The 18,947-nt window shown below is 44.6% G+C and overlaps 1 protein-coding gene across 1 annotated transcript in view; it reads right to left on the bottom strand.

The window, feature by feature from the left end:
• The window catches only part of ankrd13b (ankyrin repeat domain 13B), a 408,867-nt gene that overhangs the window by 43,824 nt on the left and 346,096 nt on the right, over window positions 1-18,947 (bottom strand). The window contains exons 11-12 of the mRNA XM_070858078.1: window positions 4,553-4,710; window positions 2,122-2,274 (exon numbers count right to left, since the gene is read on the bottom strand). Coding sequence (XP_070714179.1) covers window positions 2,122-2,274; window positions 4,553-4,710 — 311 coding nt within the window. The remainder of the gene's footprint in view (window positions 1-2,121; window positions 2,275-4,552; window positions 4,711-18,947) is intronic.

Raw genomic sequence — 18,947 nt, 5'->3', positions numbered from 1 at the left:
TTGCCTCTCCCAGGAGATCACATGGCTCCGGTTGGGATGGCGTGTAGAATGTTTCAGTGTAAGGGGTGTCGCAGTTGTGTGGGGCGGACTGGTTGGGCTGGGTGCTCTTTACCTGCCCGCTATTGTTCATTGTTCATAGGTTTATATGTAACCTTCAGGGCTGCTGACCGAGGGCTGTGCAGCTCTTTGTTGGCCGGCGCGGACGCGAAGGGCCGAAATGGCCCCCTTCTCCGCTGTAAATTTCTATGTTTCTATGATAGCTGCTTATGCAAGACTGGTTATACTGGTAATAACATACATCAACTAGACTGTAATCTGTTTGAAATTCATTGTCAAAAATCTTTAAATTAAATATTTCAAGGCTGGGAGAAGCCCATATTCCCAATTCCCTGAATACCAAACTGTCACTTGTATTTTCCTGTATGGTGACACTCCACTAACAGCCACCGTGTGTGCCTGGCCTCTTACAGTGATGCCTCTGCCAGCACTCAAGCCTGCTAGTAAAGATGGGAAGTGATCAGGTTATGACCTTGAATAATGGACTGGGATTTGTGTTTCTTCACATTAGATATGTCGCACTTCATCTGCCAACCAACGTTGCTCTGTTTTTATATTACAGCAATGCAGCCAACAAAAGACACACACGTCCCCATAGTATAAGAACCCTGATGCTTCAGAAGCCCACAATATCGTAGACCTTCACACAACGTCTACAAATGCACCATTGGGTTATGAAAGCCAGTTTCAGTAATGTGGGCAAGGGGAGTTAATCCTCGTATTTATTCAACAAGTGGGTCTCCACTTTGTACTGTGGAGCCCAATACAATTGGCAGCTGACTCAAAAGGAAAGGTGGGGAAGTCTGCACAAAGATTACTCTGAATATAGAATAGGTGGGAAACTGGCAGTGCAAAAGCACCTTAAATCTTGTATCTGGATTTCCTTGTTGTTGTTGTTGTTGAACCAGAAGCAATTGGATAAGTATTTGCCTTCATGTTAGATTATATATTCAATGAGTCCCAGGTGGGCAGAGGAAACAGTTCAAGGGCATCCTCAAGGCCTCCTTGATAAAATGCAACATCCCCACTGGCACCTGGGAGTTCTCGGCCAAAGACCACCCGAAGTGCATCCGGGAGGGCGCCGAGCACCTTGACTCTCATCGCCGAGAGCATACAGAAATCAAGTGCAGGCAGCGGAAGGAACGTACGGCAAAACAGTCCCACCCTCCCTTTCCTTCAACCACTGTCTGTCCCACCTGTGACAGAGACTGTAATTCCCATATTGGACTGTTCAGTCACCTAAGAACTCACTTTTAGAGTGGAAGCAAGTCTTCCTCGATTTCGAGGGACTGCCTCTGATGATTTAACTGCCAAGCCCATGTTTTAACACAATGGGAGTGACTTTGACGTTTTTTATTCATTCATGGGATGTGGGCGTCGCTGGCAAGGCCAGCATTTATTGCTCATCCCTAACTGCCCTCGAGAAGGTGGTGGTGAGCCGCCTTCCTAAATACAACTGAATGGCTTGCTAGGTTGTGTCAGAGGGCAGTAAGAGTCAACCACATTGCTATGTGCTCTGGAGTCACATACAGGCCAGACCGGGTAAGGGCGTCAGATTGCCTTTCCCTAAAGGACGTTAGTGAACCAGATGGGTTTGTCCGACAATCCAGTAGTTTCATGGTCACCATTACTGATACTAGCTTTTTATTCCAGATTTAGTTAATTAACTGAATTTAAATTCCCCAGCTGCCGTGGTGGGATTTGAACATGTCACCAGATCACCACTCCAAGCCTCTGGATTACTAGTGCAGTAACATAACCACTATACTACCGTACTGTGCGCGATAGTGTAAAGCGGGCGATAACAAATAGGCAACCTGTTTAACATCGCTCCCAAAATTATTTCCAGTGACTTGAATTGAAATAAAAATCGGGAGAGATGTAAAAGGGGCTTCGCAATGTCTGCTTTACATTATCGCACAAAATCAAAATGCCCCCCAACGTGAGTTCTTGGCAGTAGGTAGCTAGTACACTGGACTATTAAGATGTACTGCGTGTTTCTCTACAGCTCGCTGTACTCACAAGAGATAATTAATCACAGACTGGGACTTTTTTAACACATACTCATGGAGCTGGAGCTGCTCACACTGGACGTGTCACTGCTGGGAGACGGGGCCTCACTGGTCGGACTGTTCCTGATGGAATTCACGGGTTCGTCGCTGCCATTCAGGTTCCCAAAGGTGATGCGAGCGTTCAGGATGTGGAAAATTGGAATTTCTGCAGAGAAGATTTAAATACTTGCTGAGGTTTCCATGCAAAGCAACAAAAATTGCAAGTTGAAATTAACGCTGAAATTCAAAAGACCATCTCCCTTTAGAGTTGTATTTCAAAACTGTTAAAATAATTGGATGTAACACTTGCATTGATATAACACCGTGGCACACTCTCAAAGGGTTTCAAAGCAGTGACTGTTGTTGGATTGGTAAATGGGGCAACCATTCCGAGTGAGAAAATCCCACTTAATCTGGTTTATTTTGGTGATACTAGTTGAGGGATGTTAATCAGAATTATTTCCTGCTCTCCTTTTTTAAACAATGTGTTCATGGGATGTGGGCGTCGTTGGCAAGGCCAGCATTTATTGCCCGTCTCTAATTGCCCTTGAGAACATGGGGCTGAGCCACCTTCTTGAACCGCTGCAGTCCGTGTGGTGAAGGCGCTCCCACAGTGCTGTTAGGGAGGGAGTTCCAGGATTGTGACCCAGCGACGATGAAGGAACGGCGATATATTTGCAAGTCAGGATGGTGTGTGATCTGGAGGGGAACGTGGAGGTGGTGGTGTTCCCATGCGCCTGCTGCCCTTGTCCTTCTAGGTGGTAGAGGTCACGGGTTTGGGAGGTGCTGCCGAAGAAGCCTTGGCGAGTTGGGGGTCTTTCACGTTTTGGGATTTTTGACCATATTTCCCCACAGAAAGCATTTGATATGATTCATGTTAAGTAACTGCTATTAAGTTAAAGCGAGTTCGCAGATAAGTTTAAAATCCACTTGCTGGAGCCACTCATTAAAGAAGGAATTAATATATTAATGAGCTCTCTCTTGAGAGAGAGTCAATGAGCAGCTATTGAAACTGGGTACTCATGACATACATCAATTAGACTGAGATTTGTTAGAAACTAATTGTCAAAGACCTTTAAGTTAAATATTTCCCTGGGCTCTCAGCAAACATTCCCACTGCTGAGCTTTGCACAGAGCCAGTGTTAAACGATAGGACACAGTAGCTGCTGACCTATCCTTGGATGGGGGAAAGATCACGAATCAAAGCTCCAACTTCCTATTAGACAGGGGACAAGAAAACAGAGGTGCACATGTTGGAGAGGTGTGCTGAGGGACAGCCAAGTGGGGCCCAGGCAGTTTAATTGAAGGATATAACTGACCAGACCCGAAGGTGACCTTGGTCTGGTTTAATGCTAAGACTGAACAAAAACAAATATATTTAGTCTGATAACCAAGACAGGGCGGCGTGGTTTATTATTTTTCTTCTTATGTATGAGGGGGTCCTATTGTTAAGCCTTTGGGTCATGCTATTGTATAACTAGGCATTCGGCAGTAGAGGTGAACGGGAGTGACCAGAGTCGCTTAACCCCAGAGACTATCTAAGGCCGACTCGAAATTTGTAAAGGGGTCTTTATCATTCACCTGAAGAGGCAGATAGGACCTCGATTTAATGTCTGACCCAAAGGGTGACAACTCTGACAATGCAACATTCCTTCAGTACTGCACTAAAGCGTCGGCCTAGTTTAATCATTGACGTCCTAGTTGGGGGCAGAAACCCCCCAACCGACTGAGCTGGAAGCAAGAATATTAACGACTAAAGTAAGCGGTCATAAATTGGCACAGCTATATATAATGGCTCTGAATTTTTTCACAACTTCCCTAATGGTCGGAGTCTTGCAGAACCCACCAAAAAAATGACAGGGGCCAGGCTGTGCTGCACAAACGCTGGTGGGATCAGCACTAGGGAGAACCACTGCGGGCAATCCCAGTGTAACCAAGAGGATCACGGCGACTGGATTTTTGGGGCCAACAACAGTTACATCTAGCCCACTCCTCCGCTCATTTCAGATGGCAGACTTCGAAGTGTCAAAAAGATCTTTTGGCAGGGAAGTCAATCATTTTCTGCTGTTTTTTTTAACCTTAATAATCTGAACTTTCCCCAGGGTAAGGAGTTGGAGATTAAAAACAGCTGCTGATCTACTGAACTTCCCCAAGCAATTAACCTCTAACCGACCTCAGGGTATGCCTGTTTTGACCCATTTCCCACAAGGAATACCTGAACAGTGGCCTTAAAGTGGCAGGCTGTGTTAAACATAATTGCATCTTAGCAGCTTGATAGCATTGCTGTGCTGCAGGACCCAAACTGCCTATGAGCAATAAACTCAGCTAGTCTTTCGTAATGGGGCAATGCTCTTAGGAATGTACAATTCATTCTCTTTAATATGAATAAGTTTAGTTGGTCTTTAAAGGCAGCATTTAGAAGGCTGAAAGTTCGGAGTTCTTACCTATTTTGACTGGAAATCCTGGTGGGAGCCGAAGAGTGATAAAGTCCCTAAGTTTAGCAAAAAGTGCGTTACTTATCGCCATGAGGTCAATGATGGGAGCTACCTGCTCCGAGAGGGACAGTGGGTGATCCTCACATAGCCAGAGCTTTGCTTTAAACCTTGTCAGAAAGATAAGGAAAGGTACGGTTAGCATTTCAACATTGTTCCTCCTCACGTGTACTGTAGAAGCAGCTCTTTCTCTCTCTCTCTCATCAATCATAATAAACAGAGGGATTTTAAAAATTGACAAGGAAAATGTTGCTTCTATTGAACCGCTCTTAACAAACAACTTCTGTAGAATGAATGAGTCCCTGAGTTAATATTCAAATTAACAAAGTGCTTATTAATTGGAATTGAATGAGTCATGTGTATTATTAACATGAAAACTCTATTATTCCATTCGAGTTTTGCATCTCAGGTAGAAATGCTCCAGTAAATATTTCATTGCATACAGCTTAGACAGCGCACATTTGTACAATCGCACTTCAGATACACTTGAATAATTTAAAATATCTGGTTATATTCTACAAGCCCACAGACATCTATTGATGCAGTGTGTAAACCTTAAACATTCAAGGGGAACCTTAACCAATCTGTGAAATGCCAATACCCAGTATCAAAGACCCAAGTACTTCAAGTGACCTAACCAGTGAAACATAAGGAGGAGAAATAAAAACATCAACGGGTGTTATTATCTTCCCATTTTAAACACAAAATGTCTGCATTTTTTTTAAGTCAAAGTGAGATAATACAACGGTAGGGAACTGAATACTTTTACAATGCTGGATCTTCCTCAATCCAGACTATAAGGGTAGGTGGAGAGTAAAACTCTCCCCAATATGACAAACCCAATGTTCGAACAGCACTCCCATCTCTAGCTGTATGATTAATTCCATTTTCCACACCAGCCACTTTTGCCAACTTTGGGCTAGTTACTCATGAATTTACCCTGGCCCTTTGCCCACCAGAAATGGGGTTGAACCTTCCCCGTCTCTGTTCAGTTAGGACCCTTACAGCTGGCAGAGAGGAGGCTTTCCTCCAACCAGTCTTGTTTGGATTCAAACCGAGTCACTGAGGTGAAACAATAGTGCTGGCCCGGAGCACGACGCAATCCCCAAAACATGATCTTAAAAATGAAGGAAAGTCCAGGAGAGTGAATTTTTATTCAAAGTGCATCCCTATCTTATAGGGGGAAATGATAAACTAGTTTTTAAAAACTTACAATAAAGTTAACTTATTCAAGCTCTATACTTTCTTAATCACTTTATTAATCTTTTGTTTTTGTTCAGTTTCTAATTGATACGACTTTTGTTTTAAATTCCCACCCCCTCCTAAAAAGTTTATTTTCTGCCCCCTTTAAACATAGAAACATAGAAAATAGGTGCAGGAGTAGACCATTCGGCCCTTCGAGCCTGCACCACCATTCAATATGATCATGGTTGATCATGCAACTTCAGTAACCCACTCCCGCCTTCTCTCCATACCCCCTGATCCCCTTCGCCGTAAGGGCCACATCTAACTCCCTCTTGAATATATCCAACGAACTGGACTCAATAACTTTCTGCGGTAGAGAATTCCACAGGTTCACTCTCTGGGTGAAGGTCCTATATGGCTTACCCCCTTATCCTTAGACTGTGACCCCTGGTTCTGGTCTTCCCCAACATAAGTTCCCTCAAGTGACATGGTTAGGCTCAGGTGACAGACTCATTCACGGGCATTTGCCAACACCGCTCCAAGCTGACCACTTGGAGCTGCATGAGAGAGGCCAGTAATGATTCTCTTCCGATTTCTCCCTCTGTGGAGAGTGTCCTGGCCTCCTCTCCGAGCCTTGCAGCGCAAGCCCTCGAGCTCAGAGCTTGTTTCTTTGGTTCGTGGAGCCTCAATGCTATAGTTTCTCCTGCCTATGCGTTACCCTGTTTAGGAGCTCCAGTTTTGTCTGTGCAGAAAAGCAGCAGGATAGAATCATTCATTCACCGCCAGTAAAAATGGTCTGCACAACTTGCGTTTCAAAGGCTGAATTACTTTGAGTGCAGTGACTGTTATGTAGGCATATAATACATAGCTCCATTTGAGGAGCTCGCACCAGTACAGGCATGATGGCTGAATGGCCTCCTTCTGCACTGTAAATTCTGTGATGCTGAATGTGCTAAAATGGAATAGATGCTACATTTACTAATATAGGGTTAATGTAGCATAGTGGTTATGTTGATGGTCTACTAATCCAGAGGCCTGGACTAATAATCCAGAGATGTGTGTTCAAATTCCACCATGGCAGCTGGGGAATTTAAATTCAGTTAATTAAATAAATCTAGAATTAAAAAGCTAATGTGACCATGAAACTATCGGATTGTCTTAAAAACCCACCTGGATCACTAATATTCTTTAGGGAAGGAAATCTGCCGCCCTTACCCGGTCTGGCCTATATGTGACTCCAGACCCACAGCAATGTGGTTGACTCTTAACTGCCCCTCTGAAATGGCCGCGCGAGACACTCAGTTGCACCAAACTGCTACAACAAAGACAGTACTGTGGGAGTACCTTCACCACACGGACTGCAGCGGTTCAAGAAGGCGGCTCACCACCACCTTCCCAAGGGCAATTAGGGATGGGCAATAAATGCTGGCCTTGCCAGCGATGCCCACATCCCATGAATGAATAAATTAAAAAAGAATGTAATAATATCTTCCAAAAAGCTCGTTGTAACTGCCATTTGGTTAGGAATTGTACAAATAATGAATCGTCGTGTGTTTAACAGGGAGTACAACAAGGGCATTGCTGCATTATAACAGCCACTTATTTATTCATAGCTTTAGTCATTACTGGCTGATTTTAGCATACCTGTTGTTGGTTTCTTTGTGGATCTATTTATGCGGATGCAAGGGCACAGACAAGCTTGCTCTGCTACCTGCTGTTCAATAAATATTCTCTATTCACTGAGTGAAATAAACATTGTTTAAGGAGGCAATCAATCTTTCCCCACGCCGACTGAAATTGCTCAGGTGCTGTGTGATGAACTGACTTTGGTCATTGTTTAATAGGCAAGTTTTTTTTTAAACTGTTTCAATACAACAAATAACTGTACCGACAATATCCCACAAACAGCAACGCTACGAATACCGAGTTATACTGCTTCTTTGGTGGAATAATTGCGGGAGAAATATTGGCCAAGACACTGGGAGAACTCCCTGCTCTTTATCAAATAGTGCTTACCTTAAGCAACCTTATTATGTACTCCAGTACTATTGTGGGGTTTAACCAATAACCCTTTGACCCGGAGCGAGAATGCTATAAAATTGGTCAAATTGACACAGGTGTGAACAATATTGATCGTTTATCTCATTGTAACTTTTGGTATATCTCTGCATAAGGTGGCTGTTATAGTTGCCTATATACCAACATTGTATTGTAATTGTATGTGAAGTGCTTTCAGAAGTTTCTTGAGGTTAGGCACTGTATAAATGCCAATCTTTTGAAGTCTTTCAAATTATTCATTTACTGAGCCTGGAATACTCTTGGTAAATCAGCCAATTTTCATAATGAATAAGTAATGTGTATATAAAATTTAAATACAGTTTTGTCCCATCACCCGTCATCAGATTGACAGATTCATACATAACTACTAAAGGAGACACTGAAAAATTGCAATAGTTCATTAAAAAACGCATAACATCACAGCAGTTCATTGTAAATGAGGAGTCAGTACAGTTAACTGTCTTAAAGACAACCCATTGATATTGAAACCATAATGAATGCCCCAAGAAGTGAGTTACCGCTGAACCTATATACCTTCATTAAGAAACCACCTAATGTTAAACCATCCAAGGACAACTCGACAGACTTTGGCGCAGTGTACCACATAAATGTATTTGTCGCAAAGGCTGCAAACACATATTCTGTTCATTACAATTCTGTTCTTCCCTCTACCATCGCCAACCTCCAGCCCACCCTGCTCACCCCGCCCACCACTTCCCCTTTGGACTCTGCCAGTGGACCAACAATCACCGGCCTCTCTACATTTCCCTCTGGATGTCTGTTCACTCGCAAACAAGACCCTTCTCATCCATGAACTTATGGATAATTGCATTGAAGTCCTGGCTTTGACTGAAATTTGGTTCACGGTTAGTAACGCCTTGCTCCTCACTGAGGCTTCCTTGCTTGGTTATGTTTTCCTGCCCAAACCACCACGGTGGTTGTTTGGCCTTTATCACAAAATCACACCTTGGCCTCTTCCCTCTATTCCTCTGGTATCTTCTCCTTCAATCACCTTAACTTGTCCCACTTCTCTCACCTTTAAAATCTTCTGTCTACCTACCCTTCTACCCCTCCACCCTTCCAAGCCCTACCCAAGTTCCTCACTGAAATATCATCCCTCCTTTCCTCCCTCAGCCTCTGTACTGAGCAACACCTCTTCCTCGGTGACCTCAATCTCCATCTCAGTTCTCTTTGCCCTCTCTTCTCTGAATGCCTTGTCCTCCCTGAACCATTCGCCCATATATCTCTCCTACCCATCTCCACCCCCTCGATCTTGCCATCTGCCATTGCCTCTCTACCACTGTACGAGGCAATCTACGATCATTTTCTTGTATCTCTCACCTCCCACATCCCCATGCTCCTTTCATGTCCCACTTCCTACTGCATATCCAACAACAATTTATTTTCCCAACACCACACCATTGCCTCTGACGTCTCCCGAGCACCTATCATGTGTCTCACTCCTCTTCCTCATCTACATGCAACATCATCCGCAGACATGGAGTCAGTCTCTAAATGTACGATGACCACACCCAGCTCTAACTTGCCAAGATCTCTCTTGACCCCCAAGCTCCTCTATGTTGTCAGATTGCTTGTCCAACAACCAGTCTTGGATGAGTAACAGTTTCCTCCAGCTAAGCATTGAGAAGACTCTTGACCCCGTCATCAACTCCATACCCTTGTCACCAGTTTCATTTTCCTCAGAGAATCAGACTGTTCTATCCATGGCATCCTATTTGACCTCAAGCTAAGCTTCCAACCCCAAAACCTCTCCATCGTAAAGAACGCCTACTTCATAACATTGCCTGCCAACACCCCTACCTCAGCTGCTAAAAATCCTTTCCATTCCTTTGTTACCTCTACACTCAACTATTCCAATGCTCTCCTAGCTGAGCTCCCATCCTCCGCCTTCCTTTAAACTTTAGTTTATCCAGAACTCTGCTGCCCGTATCCTATCCTGCACCAAGTTCCATTCAACCATCACCCTGTCCTCGCTGGCCTACATTGGCTCCTGGTCCCTCAATGGCTTAAATTTAAATTTCTCATCTTCATTTTTAAAATCCCTTCATGGCCTCGCCCCTCCCAATTCTGATAAAATCCCCCAACCTGACACCTGCCCCCACGATTTCTCCATTCCTCCAACTGGCCTCTTGTAAATCCTCCCCTTTGCTCTATCATTTGTGGGTGTGTCTTCAGCCACCTCAGCTCTGTGCTCTGGAATTCCCTCCTTAAACCCATCTGTCTCTCCAATTCCATTTGGACCCATCTCTTTGACCAACCTTTTGGTCACCCTTCCTATGATCTCCTCCTTTGGCTCAGCATCCATTGCTTTGTGATTGTGCCTCTGTGAAGTGTCTTGGGACCTTTTTTCTACATTAAAGGTGTGAAAAAAATGCAACTTTTTGTTGTCGTTCACTCTTAAATTTTTGTCTATTTTTCCAGAGCAGACATTTTTCTGCTCTAACATGTATGACAACACTACTTATCAGTTGCCATGGTGATTAGGTCGCTGGTGGAAGGGCAATGGGTGTAGCAAATTGGATAGCAATGCAGGGATAACATTGAAGAGGCTAAAAACTACAGCGCTCAGTGAGTGCAGATACCCACTAAATATAAGATAAGAAATAGGAGCAGGAGTCGGCCATTTGGCCCCTCGAGCCTGCTCTGCCATTCAATAAGATCAGGGCTGATCTGATCTTGGCCTCAACTCCACTTTCCTGCCCGCTCCCCATAACCCTTGACTCCCCTATCATTCAAAAATCTGTCTATCTCCACCTTAAATATATTCAATGACCCAGCCTCCACAGCTCTCGGGGGTAGAGAATTCCAAAGATTCACGACCCTCTGAGAGAAGAAATTCCTCCTCATCTCCGTTTTAAATGGGTGACCCCTTATTCTGAAACCATGCCCCCTAGTTCTAGATTCCCCCACGAGGGGAAACAACCTCTCTGCATCTACCCTGTTAAGCCCCCTCATAATCTTATACATTTCAATAAGCCATCGGGTGAACTGAAAAGATATTCTAAATTACTATAGAGTATGATCACAGTAACAGCAGGAGAAGATCTTCGGCCCATCTAGCCCACCTAGCCACAGTATTTCCTTGGTGCATTTTTAATAATCCGAAATCCTATTTGTTGACAATAACCTGTCTAGTTCCTTCTTGAAGCTCATTATGGTTTCTTGTTCCGCCACCCATGCTGGTTATCTGTTCCACACCCTTTAAGTTAAAGAACAAGGTTCCTCCTGCATTTTCCCAATCGCATCGCTGTCTCTGGACATTTACAGTGACAGAAATTATAGCAGGCCTGTTGTGTCATTCAATGAATGAGTAAGAATGGTGATAGAGGAGTGCTGGGGAGAGATGTAGCCATACTGACATGTGCAGCTCTCAGAGTGTAGGTGTGACTATCAGGACTCCGAATAAAGGAGAATAGGGCTGAACTAAAAATTGCTTTTTGGGTAAATGCCATTTTTGTGGAATCCTTTCAGACTTTTTCCATTTGTGCTCGCGTCATATTTTCAAAACATTAATTCCTACGAGTACGATGGGTTTCACGTTCATACACTGCAGCTCCCAATATGGGACACACGGGAGAAGATAACCCAGAGCAATGTACCATATTTCTGAGGGAAGAAACAACATGAGAACTGAGGCCACTGCTACAGTGAGAGTGAGACCACTGAATATTATTATTTATTATTAGTCTTGTCTCCGAGTCAGAAGGTTGCCTTAAAAGTAGATGTAAAAGATCCTATGGTACGCTCTGAAGAGGAGCCAGGAGTTCTTCCAGTATGCTGGCCAACATACATCCTTCCACCAATACCGCTAAAAAAAACATTAGATTATCTGGTCATTTATCTCATTTCCTATTTGCGGGATCTTGATGCGTGTACTTTGATGGCTTCATTTGCCTATTTGACAACAGTGACTATGCTTCAAATGTCATTATTTGGCTATGAAGTGCTTTAGGACATTGGGAGAGCATGAAAGGCACTTTATCAATGCAAATTCATTTGTTCTTATCTGTTTTGTTAGTTTATTAACAATCCAGCCTGCAGTTAAGATGCAGAGTCCAATTCACCAGCCAGTGTGAATCATACAAACTCTCAGAACATAGCAAATATATGCTGCTAAACTATCACAAAAGATGTATTGCTTGTTGAAATATTTAATTGCAGGACTAGTTAACTTTTTTTATTGATCTGCATCCATTTCACTAACAAATTCTGCATTGGTTGTTACAAAAAGTTGTCCTCAAGATAAACTGGAGACAGAAGTGTCATAAACATGGAAATGAATCTATGCTGAGAGAATTTGGTTCAAGGCTTAGTCATTAATTTCACTGCTTTTAAAAAAAACATGCTTTGATATAGGGAATATTCTAGCTTTGGAGGGAAGCATTCTTTAATGCAGTGTATTTTTATCTTATCTTGCATTAAAATAATATTATGACTATCAAGCAGATTTTTTTTTAAGTGATGATTCATTTCAATAAAGTAAAATATGATGCATCCAGTCAATGCATTTCCATGAAATAAACTGTATATTAGTTGAAAAACAGCTACACAGCAAAAGGAGAAATGTGATAAAAATGGAGCTTAACTCCCCCATAGGGACATAGCTCCGATCATTATGGAGGCACTTAATGCATTTAGAGACAGCAGCTAAAGTGAACATTCAGCATGTTGTTTATTGAAGTCTGAGTAAGTATTATGGATGGATTGAGGAGTGAGCGAGTAAATCTCAAGGGGGAAAAAGAACTCTAAACACAGAACACCTGTGAAATGTAAAATAAAGCAAGAGCTTGCATTTATATAGCGCCATTCATGACAACGACATCCTAAAGCAGTTTACAGCCAACTTTTGAAGTGTGGTCACTATTGTAATGCAGGAAACATGACAGCCAATTTGCGCATAGCAAAGTCCCACAGACCATCATCATCATCATCATGGGTGGTCCCTCGAATGAGGATGACTTGCTTCCACAAGAGTTCACAGATGTTTCAATGAAGGACCCAACGTCCCAGTCCTGAACTCCAATTGAGGGGGGTGGAAGATGCCTGTGCGTGGATTTTTTTTTAACGTGTGGTGACCGTTGCATACCAGCCACCACACAGGCTCGACAGAGCTAGGCCTTTATCCAGTGGCAAGGGTTGAACCAGGATGACTGGAGACCTGCTCTACTGCACGGGCCTAGTGCGCACACATATCGCAGTGTGGGCTGGCCCCGTGCTGCCCCTGGGCCCTCGGCTCTTCATTCGCCGCACCTTCGCCCACGATGTTCCAGGGCCCGGCGCTCCAGCATTATTTATAGCCCTGACCTGTGGTGGTGTTCTCACACAGATCGGGGTGGCCCACAAACAGTAATGCGATAATTACCTGATAATCTGTTTTTTTTTTTAAAGTGATGTTAGTTGAGGGATAAATATTGGCCAGGACACCGGGGAGACCCTCCCCGCTCTTCTTTGAAATAGTGCCAGGGGGATTTTTTACGTCCAACTGAGGGAGCAGATGGGGCCTCGGTTAAACGTCTCATCCAAAAGACGGCACCTCTGACAGTGCAGCACTTCCTCAGTACTGCACTGGAGTGTCAGCCTAGATTTTGTGCCCAAGTTTCTGGAGTGGGACCTGAACCCACAAGCTTCTGACTCCAAGGCGAGTTCCATAATTAAGACCAACCCTGCAGTGACTAATGTGGATGATACCTTCCTGATATCTAATAATAAAGATATTGCCAAGCACCAACACTGTCCTCTGGTTTAGATGCTGTGGTAGTGGTGGTGGTGGCAGTGGGGGTGGGGGTGGGGGGGAGCTCCATTAAAGAGCAGGAACTCCGCATCGAAAAATCAGCAATTCAGTCATTATCCATAATTTGCTCTTTCCAAAGCCCGGTAGTCAGCAGCATCTCATCAACGCTCATACACCTGCAAATTACTAAGTGATGTACTCTTTTCATTTGAAAAATGACAGTCACCAGCATTGATTTTCAATACACTGTACTTCAGAATTTAGCAGTTTATGAAACATGCACAACTGCAGTGTTTGCGAGAATACTATATTCCCACATGAGATAATATGAACAAACTTGTAATATTCTGCTTATGTCTTGTCATCAAAGTGCTGAAGGTCGGGGCGGATGAGCGGCGAGTGTTTGTGGCGAGATGCGGTTGAATGTTTATGGTGGAGGAGCGGTGAGAGATCGTGGCGGAGGTGCGGTGAATGAGGGTACGGGGCCCAGAAGAGCCGAGGGCCCAGGGGCAGCACGGGGCCAGCCCACACTGCGATGTGTGTGCCCGCTAGGTCCGTGCAGCAGAGCAGGTCCCCAGTCGTCCTGGTTTACCCTTGCCGCTGGATAAAGGCCTAGCTCTGTCGAGCCCGTGTGGTGGCTGGTGTGCAACGGCCGCCACACGTTAAAAAAATCCACGCACAGGCATCTTCCACCCCCTCAATTGGAGTTCAGGACTGGAACATCGGGTCCTTCATTGAAACATCTGTGAACTCATGTGGAAGCAAGTCATCCTCATTCGAGGGACCGCCTATGATGCTAATTTTATAATTAACTCCATTATATACCATTTGCTTCATTTTATGCCCTGCTTCCTACCCCAATTTTGTGTGCATCTCACTGATGGGTCCTGATTTTTTTGTTAAACCGATTTTACATTACAACTGTGACTACACTAGGCTGTAAAGCGCTTTGGGACATCCTGAGGTCATGAAAGGTGTTATATAAATGCTAAGCTTTCTTTACTGATTGGTGCCGTATTGCTTTCTATCCCGTAGACTTCACTGGCATAGATAATAAATGCTGCATCGTATATTAAGCTGGACATAGCTAACTGGGCAGAGGGGCGAGTTGCTATCCTTCTTTTAACATTAAATTAACTCTTTACCTCAAGTGTGAAAATGGCAGACTGCCGTACAATCCTTCGCTTAAGATTTGGTTTGGTCAACTTTCTCCCCAGTTCCTTTCATAAAGATGTTAATTTCTGTCCGGGTAAAGTTCCTTGAGTGCTGATCATAATGCAGCACATATCCAACAGATCATTCCTTGTTTGTGGACAAAATAAGTGCGTGTAGGCTATGGCGTGGCAGTGGGTGGCGGGGGTCGGGGTCGGGGGGGGCATCACAGCTGAGTCAAGTTCTGGGTTTATATGATATCCACTCTTGTCATTCAGTGTCACTGGCGAGGCCAGCATTTTATTGCCCATCCATAGTTGCCCAGGGGTTTGATACAATCGAGTGCCATTTCAGAGGGCAGTTAAATGTCAGCCACACTGGTGCAGAACTGGAGTCTCAAATCAGCCAGACCGGGTAAGGACAGCAGGTTTCCTTCCCTAAAGGATATCAGTGAATCCGTTGAGTTGTTAAGACAATCCGGCAGCTTCATGCTCACTTTAACTGATACCAGCTTTTTACTTGCATATTTTTGAACTGAATTCAAATTTTCATGGTGGGATTTGAACTCTCATTCTCTGGATTATTAGTCCAGGCCTCTGGATTACTAGTTCAGTAACATAACTAGTACACTTCTATACCCCTTTCAAAATCAAGACCAATGTTTCTTTCTTAACCCTGGGATGGTGAGGATAATTGAAGTATTGCTGCTGGCCACATGGGCTGAGATCCGCGACCTCAGGAATTAAACCCAAGAACCTCTGGTCTTAATGGTTTCGTTGCATTGCCTTTTACCAACTGAGCCATTATAGGAGCCTTTAATTCCGATGCACCATCATCATCATCATAGGCAGACACTCGAAATTGAGGAAGACTTGTTTCCACTCTAAATGTGAGTTGTCAGGTGACTGTACAGTCCAATACAGGAATTACAGTCTCTGTCACAGGTGGGGCAGACAGTGGTTGAAGGAAAGGGTGGGTGGGGAGTCTGGTTTGCCGCACGCTCCTTCCGCTGTCTACGCTTGTTTTCTGCATGCTCTCGGCGATGAGACTCGAGGTGCTCAGCGCCCTTCCGGATGCTCTTCCTTCACTTAGGGCAGTCTTTGGCCAGGGACTCCCAGGTGTCGGTGGGGATGTTGCACTTTATCAAGGAGGCTTTGAGGGTGTCTTTGAAACGTTTCCTCTGCCCACCTGGGGCACGCTTGCCATGTAGGAGTTACAAGAAGAGCGCTTGCTTTGGGAATCTCATGTCGAGTATGCGGACGATGTGGCCCGTCAATGGAACTAGTCGAATGTGGTCAGTGCTTTGATGCTGGGGATGTTGGCCTGATCGAGAACACCGACGTTGGTGCGTCTATCCTCCCAATGGATTTGAAGGATCTTGCGTAGGCAGCGCTGATGGTACTTCTCCAGCGCTTTGAGGTGTCTACTGTATATGGTCCACATCTCTGAGCCATATAGGAGGGTGGGTATCACTACTGCCCTATAGACCATAAACTTGGTGCCAGATTTGAGGTCCTGATCTTCAAACACTCTTTTCCTCAGGGGACCAAAGGCTGCGCTGGCACACTGGAGGCGGTGCTGGACCTCGTCGGCGATGTCTGCCCTTGCTGATAGTAGGCTCCCAAGATATGGAAAATGGTTCACGTTGTCCAAGTGCTGTGTGGTGGGGTCAGGTTGGTGGGGGAGCTTTGTTTTACGGATGTTTAGTGTAAAGCCCATACGTAGAAGATCATTCTACGGTTAGTGCAATAACCTTTTTCTCCATTTTGACTCATTATTTGCTCATGAAAGTCTAAATGGACTTACTAGGCTTGGAATCCTAGATCTAACATTGCCTAGAAATGAGTTACAAAGCTGCACTCTAATCCCATGGTGCCGATAATGTCCTCAGCCTTACGCTAAACATCAGTAAGACAAAGGTCCTCCACCAGCCTATCTTCGTCGCACAGCACTGCCCCCCCAGTCATAAAGATCCATGGCGCGACCCTGGACAACGTGGACTACTTGCCTCATCTCGGGAGCCTCCTATCAACAAGAGCAGGCATTGACGACGAGATCCAACACTGCCTCCAGTGCGCTAGTGCAGCCTTCGGCTGCCTGAGGTAAAGAGTGTTTGAAGACCAGGCCCTCAAAACTGTCACCAAGCTCATGGTCTACAGGGCTGTAGTAATACCCGCCCTCCTGTATGGCTCAGAAACATGGACTATGTACAGTAGACACCTCAAGTCGCTGCAGAAATACCATCAATGATGTCTCCGCAAGATCCTACAAATCCCCTGCGAGGACAGGCCCACCAACGTTAGCATCCTCGACCTGGCAAACATCCCCAGCATTGAAGCACTGACTACACTTGATCAGCTCCGCTGGGCAGGCCACATAGTTCACATGCCAGACATGAGACTCCCAAAGCAAGCGCTATACTCGGAACTCCTTCACGGCAAATGAGCCAAAGGTGGGCAGCAGAAACGTTACAAGGACACCCTCAAAGCCTCCCTGATAAAGTGCAACATCCCCACTGACACCTGGGAGTTCCTGGCCAAGTGGAGGAAGTGCATCCGGGAGGGCGCTGAGCACCTCGAGTCTCGTCGCCAAGAGCATGCAGAAATTAAGCGCAGGCAGCGGAAGGAGCGTGCGGCAAACCAGTCCCACCCACCCTTTCCCTCAACGACTATATGTCCCATCTGTGACAGAGATTGTGGTTCTCGTATTGGAACCACCAAATAACTCATGTTAAGAGTGGAAGCAAGTCTTCCTCGATTCTGAGGAACTGCCTGTGATGATGATGATGATGAAACCTTGAGAACAGAGCTTGAGACTGTCGACTAACCCTCTGTAATATTGCTTGTCTCCGCTCCTACCTCAGCCCATCAGCTGTCGAAACCCTGAACTATGCCTTGCTCACCTCCAAACTCAACTATAAATTTCAAGCCAACCCTCACCAAGCCCCACTCGCCCATGGCTCCTGTGCTTGCTGACCTACATTTGCTCCGGGACCCCCAATAGCTCCAATTTATAATTCTCTTCTCCTGTTCAAATCCCTTCATGGCCTCGTCACTTTCTACCTCTGTAAATTCCTCCAAGCCCTACAACCATCCGAGATCTCTACGTTTCTCCAACTGGTTTTCTCACTCCCTTGACCCCACCATTTGCAGTTTGCCTTAGCCGTCTAGGACCTAAGCTCTGGAATTCCCTCCCTAAACCCCTCTGCCTCTCTTCCTTCTTTCAGATCCTCCTTAAAACCTATCTCTTTCACCAAGCTTTTAGTCACTCCATCTAATGTCTCCTTCTTTGGCTCAGTGTCAATTTTTGTCCGATTACATAGCATATATAGCACAGAAACGGGCCATTCGGCCTACTTAGACTGTGCTGGTGTTTATACTCCACACGAGTCACCTTCCATTCCATTCGCTTCATCTCAGCCTCTCAGCATATCTTTCTAATCACTTTTCTGTCATGTATTCCTCTAGTTTCCTTTTGAAAGCATCTAATCTATTTGCCTCAAACATTTCTGTAGTAACGAGCTCCACGTTCTAACCACTCTCTGAGTATAGTATGGGAACCAGAACTGTGCACAGTACTCTGAGTGCAACCTGACCAGTACAAGTTCAACATAACTTCACTACTTTTGAATTCTATACCCTTAGAAATAAATCTCAGTGCTTTGTTAGCATTTTTAATTGCTTTGCTGACCTGCATGTTGCTTTTAATGATGTGTTCATCTGTATCCCGAGATCCCTTTGCACTTCTACCCCATTCAGTTTCTGATTTTTTTAATGTGTAGATGTGTTTCTATTTTTCCCACGAAAGTGCATCACCTCACATTTATCCATGTTAATGTTCATTTGCCACTTTGACAATTTCTTGACAATTTGACGATGTCTTCTTGCATTATGTTGCATTCTTCCTCAGTGTTAGCTATACCCCCAGTTTGGTATCATCTGCAAACATGAGTTACTTGTTCCCAAATCCAAATCATTAATGTAAATTAACAGTGGTCTCAGCACCAATCCTTGTGAAATACCACTTTCTACCTTCCTCCAATCTGAAAAACTATCTTTTACTCCTACTCTCTGCTTTCTATTTTTTTAGTCAATATGCTATCCGTTAAGCTATTTGTCCCGTGACCCCGCCTATGTCATGAGCCTGCCATGTGATCTCTTATCAAAGGCCTTTTGAAAATAAGCTACGATGAAGCACCAA

Source organism: Pristiophorus japonicus, chromosome 16 (genome assembly GCF_044704955.1).
Source record: "Pristiophorus japonicus isolate sPriJap1 chromosome 16, sPriJap1.hap1, whole genome shotgun sequence".
In the NCBI taxonomy this organism is placed as follows: Eukaryota; Metazoa; Chordata; class Chondrichthyes; family Pristiophoridae; genus Pristiophorus; species Pristiophorus japonicus.
The sequence above is the reverse complement of the archived record's forward strand: the minus strand, read 5'-3'. Positions and strand labels throughout refer to the sequence as shown.